We start from the raw sequence: 17,918 nt of genomic DNA on the forward strand, positions 1-17,918 counted from the left end.
GGAAAAACTCTCGTGGGGGCCCCTGTGGGGCCTGGGGCAAATTGCCCCACTTGCCCCCCACTCTGGGCGGCCCTGCCCTCAAAAGTCTCCATATCAGTCATTTCTAGCACCATTATGCGTCTACCATCAGCTCAGACTCACTGCCTTCTGTCATATTCTGCAAGGCAAGTCAGGCTGCTTCAAAACCATACTTTCATCACCAGTGAAAATGCCTTGGCATATTTCAACATGACCCTGAAGATCACACACAAAAACTCATACAAACCTGCCGAACAGATAGTTATGGTTCCATAGTTCCACACCACTCTGTAGCCCTGCCCCCAAAATACCCACCTAATAAGCATAATGCACCATAACATTTTTTAGCCATTATCTTAGTCCAAGGGTAACGGTGCTTGCAGGATAACACTATGAGGCTGAACAATGTTCGTTCCAGATAGGCCAGCTGCCACGTCAGACTAATTCACTCACTACATTAGAGCATCAGGTCCCTTCTGCCAATGCACCCTTTTGTGTTACTACTCATGATTGGACTACACAGGTAAAAGGGACACATGGAGAAAAGGGACACAACGACAAAATGCAAATGGAAGTCTATTAATCTGTGAGTGTAAAGCAATACTTGCTGGAATGCTAGCTACTTATCTAAGGCAAACCAGCAGACAATAAGGCCAGTTACTCACTAATTACCTAACTGGTATGCAAGTATGTCCAGAACATGTCACTAACAGGCTTTGGAGTACGCAGGAGATCTTTAACATCTAGTGTGTTAATGTTATTAAGTCATAGCTCTTAACAGAGATCTGTGTGAGAACTGCAAGCTAGCAAAGATGCCCAGCTGCCCTAGCTCTTTGGGATTCATTGATTATAAAGCCAGAAGGAACCTTTAAGATTATCTAGTCTGCCCTCCTGAAGAACAAAGGCCACAGGACTTTCTTGAACTAATTCCTGTTTGAATTAGAGCATATCTTCTAGAAAAAACATGTAATCTTGATTTAAAAAAATTCCAGTGATACTCACTCCACCACAACCCTTGGTAAACTGTTCCAGTGTTAATTACCTTCATTGTTAAAAATGTTCACCTTATTTCTAGACTGAATTTGTCTTGCCATTAGATCTAACTGTATCTTCATCTAAAAGACTGAAGAGCCCTGTTATCAAATTTATTTTCCCTGTTGTAAGTATTTATAGAGTGGGATTAAGTCACTTCTAACCTTCCTATTGTTAAACTAAACAGATTGAACTCCTTCAGTCTATCACTATAAGGCATGTTTTCAGGCTCATGGCTCTTTTCTGAACCCTCTCCAATTTATCAACCTACTTCTTGAATTATGGACACCAGACCTAGACCAAGTAGCAGTCAAGTTCCTTGACAAGATACTCTGTCTCAAATGTTCTCAGTGAGTATTAATATGTTTCACAAGTACCTGATCCCATAGCCTCACTAAAATATCAAGAGGAAGATAGTCATATTTATCACTTCAATCTCAAATTGGAACATGTCCCTCCTCCTGAAGCAAAATCCATACCTCGGGACTCTGCTTTGATGGCAAATTCCAATTTGAGATTGCAGTGATAAATATGCACCCCTCAATATTATTGCTTCACCCAGAAGCAATATCCCACCTCCTCATGCAAAATCCATGCCTTGGGACTCTGCTTTGATGGCAAGTTCTTCCTTTGGTAAGAGCTTCAGCATTTAGTGGTCAGAATACCTGCAAGATTGCTGCCTGTCTGTACTTGCTTATTATTCTGGCAGGCATGGGCAGTGGGTATTGTTGGCTGGGGGAGGCTGTGCGTGGCCCAGCCCACACCCCGCCCCCAAGACCGCACCTGCAGTTCCCAGCGCTCTGCCCTGGCCCAGGCTGGCTCGGGCTGAGGCTGGCTGGCCTGCCTGCCGCAGGGACTCAGGGCGGCTGCGGTTGGGACCGCGCTGCCTGGCTCTCGGCCCATGCCACCCAGCACTCCAGGGTTGGGGGCAGTGGAGCTGCACTGCCTGGCACTCTGGGGCTGGCCTCCTGGACCACCGGGATTCAGAGTGCTCCAGCCATGCTGCGCGGCCGTCCGGCACTGGGCTGGTGGCTGCAGTGGGGATGCTGTGGGCTCCCACATGGGAGGGAGGGCATACTGGGAGAGGTGGGGCCTCGGGCACAAGGGGCTAGCCTCCCCCAACAGCCGGGTCACTGGCCGCCCATGCTTGCAGTAGTGTTCGCAACATCATCAAAACATGACTAGTTGTAACAGAACACCCATTTGTGGGTGAGGCATTCACAGTGCAGGAACCACTCCCTCACTCATCTAAATTATCCAGTCTGGATTCTGCCCCATTGTTATCCAGCCTTCAATGGAACTGGGGGCAGGGGGTGGTTCTTGCAAGACAGCATTAAATATCATATTGCTTCTGAGATGGATGGCAATATGGGTAAAGATGCATTGCCATCACAGAGAGTAAAATAAAAGGAGGAAGAGTAGTGCCTGTTGTTTATATATGCTCAGTGAGCAGAGACTAGCTGCCATGAAAAATCATCAGCCGATCCCTGATTCAGCAGGACACTATAGAGACAATAATATCAGAAATGGACAATGCACATAAAACACAACTGCCATTTCTGGCACAGAACTCAATCCCTCTGTAGTAATCAGACATGGTGGCAGACCACAAACCCAGGGCTGGGTTTAACAGAGACTATATGATATACTCACAGCAATCCAGAAAATGCCTTCAAATTTATAGCCTAATTTTGAGACACTCCAATAGGTTAAAAGTACTGAGGAAGTATGGGCCGAAGACAGCAGTGGTTCATGATGGTGTAGCCTTGACACTAGCACAGTCTGTTTTGACTGCCAACAACAGATGCAACTATTGCTGACAAAGATGTGAGTGCTTGTGTAGGCCAAATTGTGACAGATAACTCCCTCCACGTGCAAAGGTGTAATCAATCGATTAAGCATGAACCACGGTCAGCATCAATGTACAATATATTGATGTAGCAAGCCTGCATCTATTATAAATTAAAGCCTATAGTAAGGTATCACACACCAAGGTGTAGGCAGTGTGATCTAGTGCATGGAGCAGGAATCTAGCCTAGTGGTTGGAGCAGAATCAGAGGGCAGAACTGGAGGTGTGGTCAGGAGGCAAGCCAATGGTCAGAACCAGGAGTTAAGAATCAGGAGTTCAGAGGCAAGCAGGAATTAGGGCCGAAGCAGAGCAGGCGAAGGGTGGAGCAAGGGCTGGACGGGAAACAGGTCTGGCACAGTTCTGGAGATAGAACATGGTGAACAGCCACCACACTGCTGTTACGACAGGGTTGAAATGGTGATCATAGAATCATAGAATGTCAAGGTTGGAAGGGACCTCAGGAGGTCATCTAGTCCAACCCCCTCCTCAAAGCAGGGCCAATCCCTAGGCAGACTTTTGCCCCAGATCCCTAAATGGGCCCTTCAAGGATTGAACTCATAACCCTGGGTTTAACAGTCCAATGCTCAAACCACTAAGCTATCCCTTCCCCCAAAATATATGGAGATATACCTATTTCACAGAACTGGAAGGGACCCTGAAAGGTCATCAAGTCCACACCTATGCTGAGGGGAGGGATTCACCCACTGATACCTCCCCAAGAGGTGGTAGCTAGGTCAGCAGAAGAATTATTCCATCGACCTAGCACTGTCTACGCTGGGGGTTAGGTCAGTATGGCTAAGTCTCTCAGGGGGGTGGATTTTTCACACCCCTGAGAGACGTAGCTATACTGATGTAAATTCCTAGTGTAGACCAGGTCTTCATGTGGGTTTACTGCGCCCAGCCAGGCTCATGGGATTGCTTGGCAAATGAGCCCAGAGGCAACAGAGTTCCTGACACAGGGGAAGCACTTACATTGGGAATTTCAACCAGAAAACATCTGTCAAAATAGTGGTGTGTGGTTCAAGAAGTATTGCCACGCCCCACTCCTCCTAATCAGCTGTACACAGTGATCAGGTGTACTGAGATCTCCCCTGCAAGCACGCCATATAGCGGTGGAGTGAAAATATTCATGCTGGAATCCACTGGCTCCTGGATACCATTAAGGGTGAAATTACAGCTTGCTAACTATACTATTGGCTGAATGGATGGCACAAGTGTGGGTCACCCCATAAGCAAGAACATGATTCTCGTTTAATGGGATGAATTCAGAACTGCTTCAGCGTTTTCCTCTAGCATCTTGCATACTCTGAATCAAGTGCTCGGGGGGTTGATGGAAAGATGGTATTGCCCTTGTTGGCTGAGCCCAAATGATCCAGAGGAAGTTTTGTGACATTACATATTGAATCTCAAGCTAGCATTGCCACGGGGCATTTTGTAGGGAACAGTGTCATTGTGAATAGCAGCCTGTATTTTCAGCATCAAAAATATGATCTTTCTGTGCACAAGGTGTGCTTGGCATGAGTACTAGCTGTGTCATGCCAGCAGAAATGTTGCTTATTTATGGATAATGGCTTATTTAACTTCCTCTTATATCAGCTCTTGCAATGATAATATAACAATCATAGTGCAGGGAAGGAAAAATGAGTTCTACATGATCTTGGAACCTGGTAAATGAAGCCACCTGAAGCCCAGGGTCAATAGTGTCTATGAATGTACAGGTATGGCTGGGTGTGGTCACCCTGACAGGCAATTCCAAACTGCAGAGTGGTCTGCGTAGCTTCACAGGCTGTTTCCCAGGAGTTCATGGAGGTTTGGATCACACACCCTGCTGTGGATGACTGGAACAGTCACAGAGAGCTTAACTCCTCCTCCAGTGGTGAGCTCCAGCCGGTTTGCAGCGGTTCGCGCGAACCGGTTGTTAAATTTAGAAGCCTTTTTAGAACCGGTTGTTCCAGGACAACCAGGTTCTAAAAAGTTTTTAAATTTAACAAAGCTCGGGCAGCTGTCCACCCGGCCCGCAGCCCCAGCTCACCTCCCCCTCTCCCCGAACGCTCCACCCTCCTTCTCCTCCCCCTCCCCTGCTTCCCACGAATCAGATGTTCGCGGGAAGCCTGAAACGAGGAGCAGGCAGGTAAGCCGGGCGGGGCGGACGGTGCGCGTGGCCCAGTCCAGCTCCACTTTGAGCGGCTCCCCCTGGCTCCGGCCAAGCTCCCCAGCCCGGTCCCGGACAAGCACCCCCGGCTCGGTCTGGTCCCGGCTGAGTGGCTCCGACACGGCCCAGCTCGGGACCCATGGCACCGCCTCCGGTGCCAGCCCAGGGAGTCGGGCCCCACAGCTCCGGCCCCGCTGCCAGCCAAGCGGCTCCAGCCCGGCCCGGGGCGTCAGGTCCCGCAGCTCCGGCCGAGTGGCTCGGCCCCGGCCCGGCCCGGGGAGTCGGGTCCCGCGGTTCCGGCCGAGCGGCTCCGGCCCTGGTGACGGCCCGGGGAGTCGGGCCCCGCTGCCGGCCGAGCGGCTCCAGCCCGGCCCGGCCCGGGGAGTCGGGTCCCGCGGTTCCGGCCGAGCGGCTCCGGCCCTGGTGACGGCCCGGGGAGTCGGGCCCCGCTGCCGGCCGAGCGGCTCCAGCCCGGCCCGGCCCGGGGAGTCGGGTCCCGCGGTTCCAGCCGAGCGGCTCGGTCCCGGCCCGGCCCAGCCCGGGAAGTCGGGTCCCGCGGTTCCAGCCGAGCGGCTCGGCCCCGGTGCCGGCCCGGGGAGTCGGGTCCTGCGGCTCCGGCCGAGCGGCTCCGGCCCCAGTGCCGGCCCGGGGAGTCGGGTCCCGCGGCTCCGGCCGAGCAGCTCCGGCCCCAGTGCCGGCCCGGGGAGTCGGGCCCCGCGGTTCCAGCCGAGCGGTGCCTGCTCTGGTCCCACCGGGCTCGGGGAGTTGGGCCCCGCAGCGCCGGTCGTGGTCCTGGTGGAGTGGACCCGGTCCCGGCCCCAGGCAGTGTGGTAAGGGGGCAGGGAGGGGGTGGGTTGTGGGGGGGTGGATAGGGGTCAGGGCGGTCAGAGGGCAGGGAACAGGCTGAATGAATGGGGGCCAGGGTCCCGGGGAGCAGTCAGGAAAGAGCAGGGTTGGATGAGGTGGTGGGGGCACTCAGGGACAGAGAGAAGGGGTGGTTGGATGGGGTAGGGGTCCTGGGGGGCCATCGAGAATGAGAGGTGGGGTTGGGTGGGTGGCAAGGGGCAGTCAGGGGACAGGAAAGGGGGGATGGGTCAGGGGTCCTGGGGGGTGTGTGTCAAGGAACATGAGGGGTTGGATGGGGCACGACCCCCCCGCGGGAAGGGGAGGAGGGAACCGGTTGTTAATATTCTGGCAGCTCATCACTGCCCTCCTCAGTGCAGTCACTAGAAGATCCACCATTCACCTGTGGTTTCTGTCCCTGAAATATGGCGCAGAAATTTGTATCTCTTGTGGTTTCAAGCCAGGACAACAGGTGTCCCCATTATACTCAGGATGCCCTGGGAAACACTAGGGTGCTGTCATTTCATTTCCCAACATCAGTGATACGTTCAAGATGCAACAAGGGCATTTCCGGGTGGGCTTGGGGCCCGTCTCTTACTGACACACTGATGAAGCACTTTCCTCCCATTCCATACACAGAGCTATCTGATAGCCACAGTTTTGCGGAGAGGAACATTAGTAAAACGCTCTTATGTGTTCCCAGGTGTTTCCAAATAAGCTATTCCCCATGCCTCTCTTACATACACACTTTTACTACCATGCACAGTGCTGGACAGCAGACCAAAAACTTAACATAGACAGGTGCTTATGTGGAATGATGTGGCCAATATGACTTCAAGGGAACTACCTATATGAATAAGGATTACTCACATGGGTAGGGGTTTGCAGGATTTTCTATGTCCTTGGGGCTCACCACGTTTCCATTCTGAGTGGGCAGATTATGTATACATTTCTGCTTCTTGCATTAGTTTCTGATGTCTATAACCTAAGATCAGACTGCCACATACCTTTACTCCATACCTGACACCAGCCATATTGAATGGTAACACATGGTGGAGAATGCAGAAACAAATGTATATATTGGACCTACAATGTTCTTGTTTAAATAAATTTTAAAAAGTGGGGAGTGAAAAAATACTTTCATTCAACATTATCTAATGTCGGTCTTACCTTCCTATTGGTCCCAGATCTCCTGAATCCTGGCTGCCAGCTTCACTGGGGGTGCTCACTGATTTCGAAGAGGGAGACATAGGGGTTGGGACTAAATAATGAAAATAACAGGTATCCCATGTTAAATCATGCAGCGACTGCACTGATGAAGAGCAGTGTCAGACAAATCAAAACCAATCAACCAAATTATAGTGGATAAATGATTAGGAGAGTTTGAAATGGTGAAAGCAAATAAAGAAAGGAAAGGAAAAGAAAAGGAAAAGAGTCAAGTGAATTTTTAAATATTTTTGGAAATTTTAAAATTGTAATGAATTTAGACAGACTGAAAGCCAACTCTAATTCTATACATAATTGACATAGGGATACTGTGGAAGTAAAGCAACACTGCTGTTTCTTTTGCTAATTTTAAATTTGATTTGTAGAAGATTTTTAAAAATCAAACCTTTTTGTTTATTTGTTAGAAATCTAAGTGAACTCTTCTGCTAAAATCAAATGGCACGAGGCAATAAAGCAATTACATTTGAATTTAAATTAAAATCTATTGAATGTGACCTGCGTTTCTTTGTGTAAATCAGATCCAAAGTAAAAACAGAATGGGGAAATCCAACCAGGTAAAAAAAGCCTCTTTCAGAAGCAATGAGAATGTATATGAATGTATTGTTGTGGTTCAGTTTTTAGGTAATTCCAGTCACAGAGTGTTACTGTTTCTGTTTGGGGGCCTGATCCCAACGTCCACTGAAGTCAGTGAAAGACTCTCGTGGACTTCAATGGGCATTTGATCAGACTCTTAGGCATTTTCCTTTACTTTCAAGGGCTGGTATATTTCATGTACATGTACATATATGCAAAGACAGGTTTGTCTTACTAAGTAGGAAAGGAACAAATTCAGAAGAGTTAAAGCTCTTAAGTGTAGAAACAATAAATACAAAAAGTAAAAAAAACAAAAAACTTTTTTTAACAATCTGAAAGAAAGAAAGAAAGACTGAGATGTCTCCTCTCCAGATTTAATGCAAGTATCCTTGAAAGCAGTCACATGGAAGAAAACACAGAAAGATTTTAATGCACAGTAAAGATTCCATTTGGTTTAAATCATGTGCATTTTCCTTTTACATTTAACAGAGTAAAACTTTTAACTATTTTGTTATACCCTATCATATATAATGACAGACCTGTCAAGAGACTTGGATTTTCCATTTGGTCAAATCTTTCACACGTATTCTCACTAGGGATTGGCAGAGAAATGACTAGAGTATGAAAAATGAATTCATTTTCATGACAGCCCCTTGGCAGGTACAGGCAAGAAGTGGCTTTGCATCTTTGGGTATGTCGACACAATGGAGCTAGGGTGTGATTCCCAGCTCAAACAGACATACTCGGGCTAGCTCTCATCGAGCTAGCATGCTAAAACTAGTACTGTAGCCAGGACAGCACAGGCAGCAGGAGCGATGGCAGAGATTAGCCACGCCGAGTACGTACCCAGGGGGTTCAGGCAATTTTGTACGTGTCATGGCTAGCCCCATGTTGCTGCTCTTCACTGCCCAGACTACCCCATCTACACTACTGTTTCTAGCACTCTAGACTGATGAGAGCTAGTGTATGTCTGCACAAGCTGGGGATCACATCTCTAGCTCCAAATGTAGATGTAACCTTAGTTTTAGGTAACCCCAGAGGGAGCTGAATATTGTATGCATATCCAAAGGGACAGGATTACAGCTGTTAATGTCTTTTGACTGAGATAAGATGGGTGAGGTAATATCTTTTATTGGACCAACTTCGGTTGGTGGACAGGACAAGCTTTCAAGCTTCAGAGAGCTTTTTTTCAGTCTGAGGAAGGAAACCAGGCTGTTCAAGTTAAATACAAGGTGGGACAGATTGTTAAGCACAAGGGATTCAATGTGTTGTAGGAGACCACACTCATCTGTTGTAGGACAATAGAAGGTTAGCAGCCAGCATGGTGTGTTACAACTTGTTGAACTTGTTGTTAAAACCAGTGGCTTTGTTAAGTCTGTGGTTTTTAGTGTCCAGCAGAGTTATGATTTTAAGTGCCCTGTCTCGCCTTTTGAAGGTGTTGTACAAGTTTCCTTTGAGGGTGAGAACTAAGAGGTCAGATATGGAGTGATTACTTTGTGAAAAGTGTTCACCCACAGATGATACAGTGTTTTTTTCTTTTATCATTTTTTTGTGTGAGTTAATTTGAGAGCACAGTGATTGTCCGGTTTCACCTACATTGTTGTTATTGGGGCAGTTGATGCACTGGATGAGGTACACCACACGTTAAAATAGGCATGTGTAGGACCCATGGATTCTGAAAGGTGTATTGTGGGGGTAGTGATCATATTAGCAGCGGAAATATGTCTACAGGTTTTGCACCTGTTGCTCTGGCGGGATCTGATGCTACTTTGAGTTGGTGTCTCCTGGTCTGTGGTGTCTCCTGGTTTGTGGTGTCTTCTGATGATGAGCTTAGCAAGGTTGGGGAGTGTTTGAACGCCAGAAGGGGGGTCAGGAAAAAAAATTCAGGGTGTGGTCCCCATCAAGTATGAATTATAATTGTTTGATATCCCATATGGGTTCCAGTGTGGGACATAGGTGACATCTACGGGTGTAAGGTCGGGGCGGGGGTTCCCCTGTGGTGAAGCAGGTTCTCCAAGGATATTTAAATGGCCCGTTCCATTATGTGACCTACTTCTCTAGTGGAATGTCCTTGTTTGGTGAAGGCAGTTTTAAGTGCGTTAAGATCTATCCCAGACTTTCTTTCTGGAACGTATTCTGTGGTATCTGAGTGCCTGGCTGTAGATAACAGATTTCTTGGTGTCTCGGGTGATTACTGGATCTGTGGGAGTGAGAGTGATGATCTGTGGATTTATTGTATAATAGATGTCTGCTAGAGTCCATTGTTGAAGCTAATCATGGTGTCCAGAAAGCTGATGCTGGTGTGGGAGTGTTCTAAAAAGAGTTTAATGGATGGGTTGTGATAGTTGAAGTTGTGGTGGAAATCTGAGGGAGTTTAGGTCATCTGTCCAGAGGATGAAAATATCATTGATGTATCTCAGTTATATCATTGGTTTTGTGGTGTATTTTTCCAGAAATTTTTCATTGAACCATAGAATATCAGGGTTGGAAGGGACCTCAGGAGGTCATCTAGTCCAACACCCTGCTCAAAGCAGGACCAATCCCCAACTAAATCGTCCCAGCCAGGGCTTTGTCAAGCCTGGCCTTAAAAACATCGAAGGAAGGATTGAGGGAGTTTATGAAGAGACTTTGATTGTCAATTTATATTGGGGAAAAGGAAATGCTATTGTTTAACAAGAATTAATAATTTTATATGTTAAATTAAGGTTCTCTGGATAATGTCATAGTAAACATAGTAAATATTATTAATTCAGGATAGGAAGTTGAACTACTCTGCAATGGTGTCAAGTACCAGAGGGGTAACCGTGTTAGTCTGGATCTGTAAAAAAGAAACAAAGAGTCCTGTGGCACCTTATAGACTAACAGAAGTATTGGAGCATAAGCTTTCCTGGGTGAATACCCACTTTGTCAGACGAAAAGCTTATGCTCCAATACTTCTGTTAGTCTATAAGGTGCCACAGGACTCTTTGTACTTTTTACTCTGCCGTGGTTTTACGTGTGTTTGGTTGTTGGGTTTAGTGTGCAGTTGCTGGGTGGTGTTAGTGGCCTGTGATATACAGGAGGTGAAAGTAGATGATCTGGTGGTCCCTTCTGGCCTTAAACTCTATGACTCCATGTGCAATAGACAGGACATAATAATTTTGGTGCTCCTTAGTAGATAAATATTTATATTTTGTGATTTTTCTCTATTAAAATTACTGTTAATTTGCTTTTATAATATACAAAATGCATTTTCTGATAAGTTAAAATAACCTAACAATTAATTGTCAGACAATTCTTTCAGGATCTGATACCTCATTGATGGAATTACAGCATCATAATTCATTAAAATATGGACACATTTCTTTAAGTTTTAGTTGCTTTCATTTAGGAACTGAGGCCCCAGTTCAGGAGAGCACCCCTATTCAGGACAGCACATAAGAATGTGTTTAAGTGCTTTCCTGAATCAGGGCCTGAATGGTTTGTTGAGCTTTTGGATGTCCCTGAATTTTGCAGGCAGCAGTATATAGGGGGTGGAATCCTGGCCCCATTGAAATAAATGGGAAAACTCCTCATTAATTTCAATGGGGACATGATTTCATCCAGGATATTTAAGACACTTTTGAATGAGAGGGAGAGAGAAACAAATGAAAAACAGGCAAAATAATTTCTCACATTTGGGATCACACACTGAGCAACACACAGAATTAAACACTGCATGCAAGACATGTTAACATAAATAGATTTGATAATGAAACTCATATTATAAAATCATCCCATATGTATTTAAGGTGAGGAATCTAGGGTTTAAGAACTAAACAGTCAAAAACAGAAAAGCAATGAAAGCAAGAAATAAACTATCTAAAACAATGATTTGACTATAAGATTGTTAATATTTGGATATTTTCCTTTTTAATTCTCTTCAGTTTTGCTTATTGAAAATTATTTCAAATAATAAGAAAAGTTCCACAGAGATATTTTCCTTCTTTGAGTATACAAATGATAAAACTGTATTTATGTCCAATAATTAGTACTACTGAGATATAATATTAATATCATTGGGTGGAAAGATAGGAGAGAATATAAATAGAGCAGCAAGCAAAGAAATCAAACATGGTTTAGAATTGTGTTTATGAAAAGTCCTCTCAGAAATAAAGCTGATGGTCTGCAATGGTAAGTGCTGGAAATGCTATGAACTGGCGTATATGAGTGATATGATATGAATGGTTTCCAAGCAGAAGAGTTCACTTCACTAACACAGCCAAATAACACAAAAGCAAAGCATGCTTTTAATTTAAAAAAATGCATTAACAGTGTAATAGCCACAGGTTTACAATGTGCTCATCTAAGTACCTAGAGGTGGTTCTGGGGATATACCAATGCTCTGTAATAAAGCCTCTGTCTCTCTTCTTTTACGATCTAGATCCGAATCTTCCTGAACTGGCTCTTTCTTTTGCTGCTGATCAGCCTGAATAAAAGATAACAAACAATTAGCTTGAATGACATACAATGCAGTTTCTTGATTAAGTGGGAGGAGAACATATATGCAACCATGGTTCCTGGGCTATTATGGAGTACTGTGACAGCCATGAAGATACACTTGGGCAACTCATTTATACTGGATTTATAACAGGAGGACTCTGCCAGTGTTTGAGATTGGATTGAGCCAAAGAGATGTTTGCAGGAACCAGTACAGATTTATATGGAATATTTCTTAAGCTATGATTCAAATCTTTTCCGTATTACTTGTCGGATGCCTTTGTACTGTAGAATACTGGGAGGTTAAGAGAGACCTTTGATCTTGATTCTGCAGAAGAAGGCTGACATGCTACAGGTAGACAGTCATACTGAATTAGCCCTGGTCTACAGTACAGAATGACTTCAGTATAACTATGTTGCTCAGGAGTGTGAATAATCCACACCCCTGAGCGACATAGTTACACCGACCTAAGCACTGGTGTGGACAGTGCTATGTCGGCAGGAGAGCTTCTCCCACCAACATAGCTACCGCCTCCTGTGGAGGTAGAGTTATTAAGCCAACAAGAGAGTTCTCTCCTGTCGGCTTAAAGCATCTTCACCAGAAGCGGTACAGCAGCACAGCTTCATCAGTGCAGCTTCGCCAATGCAAGTTTCTACTGTAGACATGCCCATAGCTAAAATATGTACTGACCCTGACACACTTAAAAATAATAAATATTGTCGTTATTCTGTTCCCACTGAATTCAATGGGAAAACTTCCACTGACAGCAATGCTCCAGGAATAGAGCCTACATGAGGCTAAAAGTTCTCTTTCCATGGGAAAAAACAATAGAAAGGGAAACAAGTGTTCATAACTCTTCGAGATCTGAGTTAATGTCCATGGAATGCCCCCCCTACAAACACACACACAAGCCTCGCAAGGGGAAAGAGCAGGAGAGAGGCAAGAGGTGGGGCTTTGAAACCTCCTGGTTCCTGATGTCTGCGAGAAGATATACAATCCATTGGCTTGGCTCCCTTCTTTCCCCATGTCTCGCTTAACTGGCTGTTAATTAATACAGTGTGTTTAAAACCACTTTTGGAGTGGAGTAAGGTGGCTCTTCTTCCTTTCCCCTCCCTGACTGACTTTATGGCCTGTTTATTGGTAATTGTACAAAACTGTATAAAATGAAAAAAAGATTAAAAGAGACAACATGAATTGGAACTTTGATTTCTTGTATCGCATCAGATTCCATAGTAATTCTATGAAACACGTGAACGATATTAAGGTGTCAGTTTAAAAGGAAACCAGTTATTAGTAAGGGATAACAGGTGCTTTAAACTACAGTAAGTGTTGACATTTGAAGGAAAAGAAACATAATCGCTTAATGCTTCTTTGACTTTGCATGAAAATGAATATCCTTTCCCTGTCAATTCTCACCTCTATTTCACTAAGTGACTGAATAAAAAGAAGCACAAATCCCTTAATGAAAAACCTAATGCATATTGTCAAGGACAAACAAACTAATATGTCAATCAAACTTTAATAGAGCTGAAAGATGCACTGATGCCAGGAGGCTAAAATGCAATTGTAATTATGTTTTACTTTAGTGGAGAATCATCACTGTAAATCTGTTACCTTAGCCAGCAATCAGGCCAGTCTTAAGAGTAAAAAACAAAACAAAAAAACCCCAAAACACTTATTTAGGTTGTAATGGGTCAAAAAAAAATTGAAGCCCTCTCCCCCCACTAAAGGAATTCCCAGAAGAAAGCATTGTGGCAAATCTTATTCCTTTCTACATACACATGCATATCATGTTGTCCAAACTGTTGTCTGTTGACAACTTGTATATTCTGAAGGTGATTTTTGTTTCAAACTTTCGTGGCTGAACATAAGCATTTTTATTTTAGGCTTAAAGCTGCTGTGGTTATGAGGATCACTTCCTACATGACACCTGCCCTACGTAAACCATATTGGGATGCTAAACCTGGGACCTTTCTGTAGGCTTCTGACATTTTAATGAGTTTGTGCATATTTACCTCTTTCTTTTTCCTTTCTTCTTCCTTCCGTTTCTTCTCCTCTCTTATTTGTGCTAAACGCTGCTTTTTGCGCTCGAGCTCAGCTTTTAAATCACTTTTGTCTGACATTTTGACTCTATTGAAAAATAAAATAAAGTTATGGAAACTGAGAAAAATGGTCAGAATTAAACATTTTTTCTGTTTACTGATTGCATCAAAAATTATATTTGAGATTATTGTATTGATCCTTAGTACTACAGTGTAATATGGAAAATAATCTTTGTTAGACAACTTCCCATTTTAAGAGACCACCCTAAAATATTCCTGTGATACCCCACCCTGGCCCCACAATGGTTAACTGTGCATTTCAGGCTGAAGAAACCACACCCCTTCACCTCTGCTGGGCATGCTCGGCCTGGAGGCAAGATATAAAAGGAAGCAGCCCAGCTCAGTGTGGGCAGGATGCTGAAGGGAGAGGATGCAGACTGCAGGCTCTCTCCAGGGAGCTGCTACAGGCCCAGAGCAAAGGCACGCAAAGCACCAGACGGATTCCAGGCTGCCTAGTGAACCCAGAGAGGAGGCCGTGCCATCCCAGAGACACTGCAGACCATCGCTGGCAAAGGCAGGGTAGGAAGCAGCCCAGAGGACTTAGGCTTTGTTCTGGTGGGTGAACCAGGGAACCAGTCAGTGTGTTTCAGGAGGATACTCGGTGGCGAGTAACCCCACCACTGCCAGGGCCCTGGGCTGGGGCTCGGAGGAGCAGAGAGGGCCCGAGTCCCTCTACCCTGAGTGCGACACACCTGTGAGTGACACTTCACTTCCCCAATGGGCCGCTACCCAGAGCAGAAGGGCTGCTCTATTGACTCTGGCCAGTAGGCTATACTACCACGTTTTATAGTAAGGGTCATCAGCATACGCCCTAATCGACTGCAGTACAGCCTCTTCCCTTTCTTTGACCACACATGACCCGACACCCTGTGACGGGGTATACCTGTCCCGCGACACTGCCTCAAACATTGGGTAAAACTAACTTTAGTACTATGTACTAATGACCTTTATTAGAAGGTCACCTTTGTGAAGCAACTGCTTTTTGTCAGTCCTTTAAATGGATGCTTTAAGGCTGAAAAAACTCCCACTGATTTCAATAAACTTTGGATTAGACACCAGGAGCTCAATCATCTTCCCACGGACTCCTGTTGTAAACTTCATACTTTGGTGCAAGATCAGGCTCTAAATATTGTCAGCCTTATTTCTTTTGTGACCATTTTTATATCCTGAGGGTATATTGTCCCCCTGTGCCAAGTAGCCAGACTGGGCACCAAAGATTTGCTAGGGGGTAGAGGTGAAAGTGAATCTTCTCCTGAGTGAAGTAATTGCCCTTCTTGCAGGATGAAATTCACTCCCCCTTCTAAGGATTCATGCAAAGTCTTCGTAACAAATAAGCTCTCACTGTTTTGAACAGTCACCAGTCTCTGCAGTCATTTGAGTGTGCCCTCCAAATCAGGATTATGTTTGTTTATTTATTTTACAGATAGGTGACCTGCGGCACAGATCATATGAAGCAGGAATATCTCCCAAAAGGCTAACTAATGCCAGACTTGTGCTCTAGCCATTAAACCATACTGTTACTTCACAAATCACTGACTTAACTCGCTGATTATTTACTCAGTCTGTAACACCAGCTTCAGAACCATTATGTACTATTATGTAATGGCATCAATAGGGATTTATTTGCTCAATAATACTTTACGTAAAGATTCCTTCAGAGACACTAGAACAGAGTCTAGTGTAAAGAGCTAATTACATACCTCACTGACCACATACACATTACAGCTCAGAATCAATGTGGTCAATGCAAATGGCATGTACATGCAACAGAGGTCTATTGTCTGATGCAGTGCATGGGAAATGTAAATGGGTGACTCTCCAGTGATACTAATGACAGCTACATATAAATCAGTGCCTGCACTGACAGGAGATAACCTGGAAATCTACATGCTAAAAAAGACATGACATTTCAAGCTATCAAATTCTTGTGCTGTCACAAATTTTCCCCCTCAAGACAAGTAAAATGAGTCCATGATATAGCAGGTACTGACAGCAAAATTTCCTGGGAACCCCAAATACACAACTGAAATTCTTATGTTGTCCTTGAAGATATTTTTGTTTATGGAGGCAGAGGAGACAGAGAAATCCATGCAATACGGAGTAAATGCATAAACACTCAACAAATCTATAGCAGTAGCAGAAAGAGCAGGATCGAGAGCATCTGCTTCTGCACAAACTGAGCTGTATATGGCAAGTCATGCAAGTTAATGCTCCTCAGGCTGAAGTCATACACCAGAACAAACACACTAGCAGTTAAACTCCTCTTTGTCCAAGCCAGACTTCAACACAGAATGTAGGGCTGAAGTTTGTGGGCTGCATCATGGCACAGTAGGTTTCAGGATTCTCAGGCTTCCCAGCCTACAGTGGTTTCTTGGTTCATCCTCTACCAGCTCAGTGTAAATGTAGAAAACAGCAGTGGGACTATGACTATGGAAGATTCAATTTGCTAACAAGTTCTGGCCCATCTGGCTGCATAATTCTACACGTGGCCATATTTTTTTGATAGCCAGCTGGATTACTCCTTCTGTCCTGGCTCCATTCATAAACATAAATGCATTGTTCATTGTTTTCATTTTGAGAAAAAGAAAGCAAAACAGACAGAACAACGTTAGTCCACATAAATAGCACAAAACAATATTACCTTAAGCAACAATAATAATTTCTGGGTGCCAATGAATCATGTGATCAGTCAATATAAAAGATGGGATCTTTTGAACAGGCAAATGATTAGAAAAGAATATGGGCTTTTTAATGACAATATCAGTATTACTCTGCCTTTAAAATCTGTGTTGGATTTGTGGGCCTTGCAATGATATGGTCTAAATCCTATTTGAAGTCATTTTCCTAATCTGTTGCACACATTTGAATGCTGATTATAGAGTTTCCCCTAGGAGCCCTTAGGACTAGATAAAGCTTTTTGCATCCTTTTAGTTCTGCAGTTTGGCAACAGGGAGTAGGATCCTATTTCTATGCAGAAAATATGCAAATTTGTTTTAAGGCTGATGACAGAAACCCTGAGGGCTTAACTTCCCTTTCAAGCAGTTTTTCAGATATCAATTGAATAGGTTTCCAGAAGCTGGTTCTTTTAATGTCAGGAAATCAAAATGGCTTTTTCCATGATCTGAGCATCAGCTATTTAATCTTTCACCTGTTCCTTTATAACACTGCAAACCCCTCATTAAGAGCCATAATGTTCTATTACATATGTGTCTTTTTTTAACATGGTGAACCTCACATACAGCAAAGATAATGCATTAAATTTCATCTGAGGAATGCTGCAAGAAGTCCTGCATTTCCCTCTTTAAATGATACAAGAGACTGAAACATTTATCTCTAGCTGCTGTCTTCCTATGCATATTACTGTAATTCTTTGGTCTTCCAACTAGCTTACCAGGCTTCAAATGGCCAAGAAGTCCGCTGCTAGGATTTTAGAGCAAATCAAAAAGTTAGATTCCATTACTCCCTTGATAGGACATCTGAGCCAGCCAGCAGACTGAGATAAGGTATTATGCTGGTATTGAATATATTGCTCTTTTTCAATCACTGTATGTGACACCAATTATTTAGTTGACATTGTTTATTAGCTCCGTGAATAGAAAATTTCTGATATTGGCTATTCCATGTGTCAAATGCATTACTATAGGAAAGTTGTTTTAAAATGTA

General features: G+C 44.4%; 1 protein-coding gene across 4 annotated transcripts in view; it reads right to left on the bottom strand.

Moving 5' to 3' along the window:
• Window positions 1-17,918, bottom strand: part of DYNC1I1 (dynein cytoplasmic 1 intermediate chain 1) — a 241,604-nt gene that overhangs the window by 207,465 nt on the left and 16,221 nt on the right. For 2 of the 4 annotated variants that reach the window (XM_045004527.1, XM_045004525.1), the window contains 3 exons: window positions 14,169-14,283; window positions 12,027-12,141; window positions 7,065-7,155 (listed from right to left, as the gene is read on the bottom strand). In XM_045004527.1, coding sequence (XP_044860462.1) covers window positions 7,065-7,155; window positions 12,027-12,141; window positions 14,169-14,276 — 314 coding nt within the window. In that variant the 5' untranslated portion in view covers window positions 14,277-14,283. Of the gene's footprint in view, window positions 1-7,064; window positions 7,156-12,026; window positions 12,142-14,168; window positions 14,284-17,918 lie in introns of those variants that run through there. The other 2 variants (XM_045004526.1, XM_045004524.1) reach the window with 1 other exon arrangement.

Source organism: Mauremys mutica, chromosome 2, assembly GCF_020497125.1.
Source record: "Mauremys mutica isolate MM-2020 ecotype Southern chromosome 2, ASM2049712v1, whole genome shotgun sequence".
Taxonomy (NCBI): Eukaryota; Metazoa; Chordata; order Testudines; family Geoemydidae; genus Mauremys; species Mauremys mutica.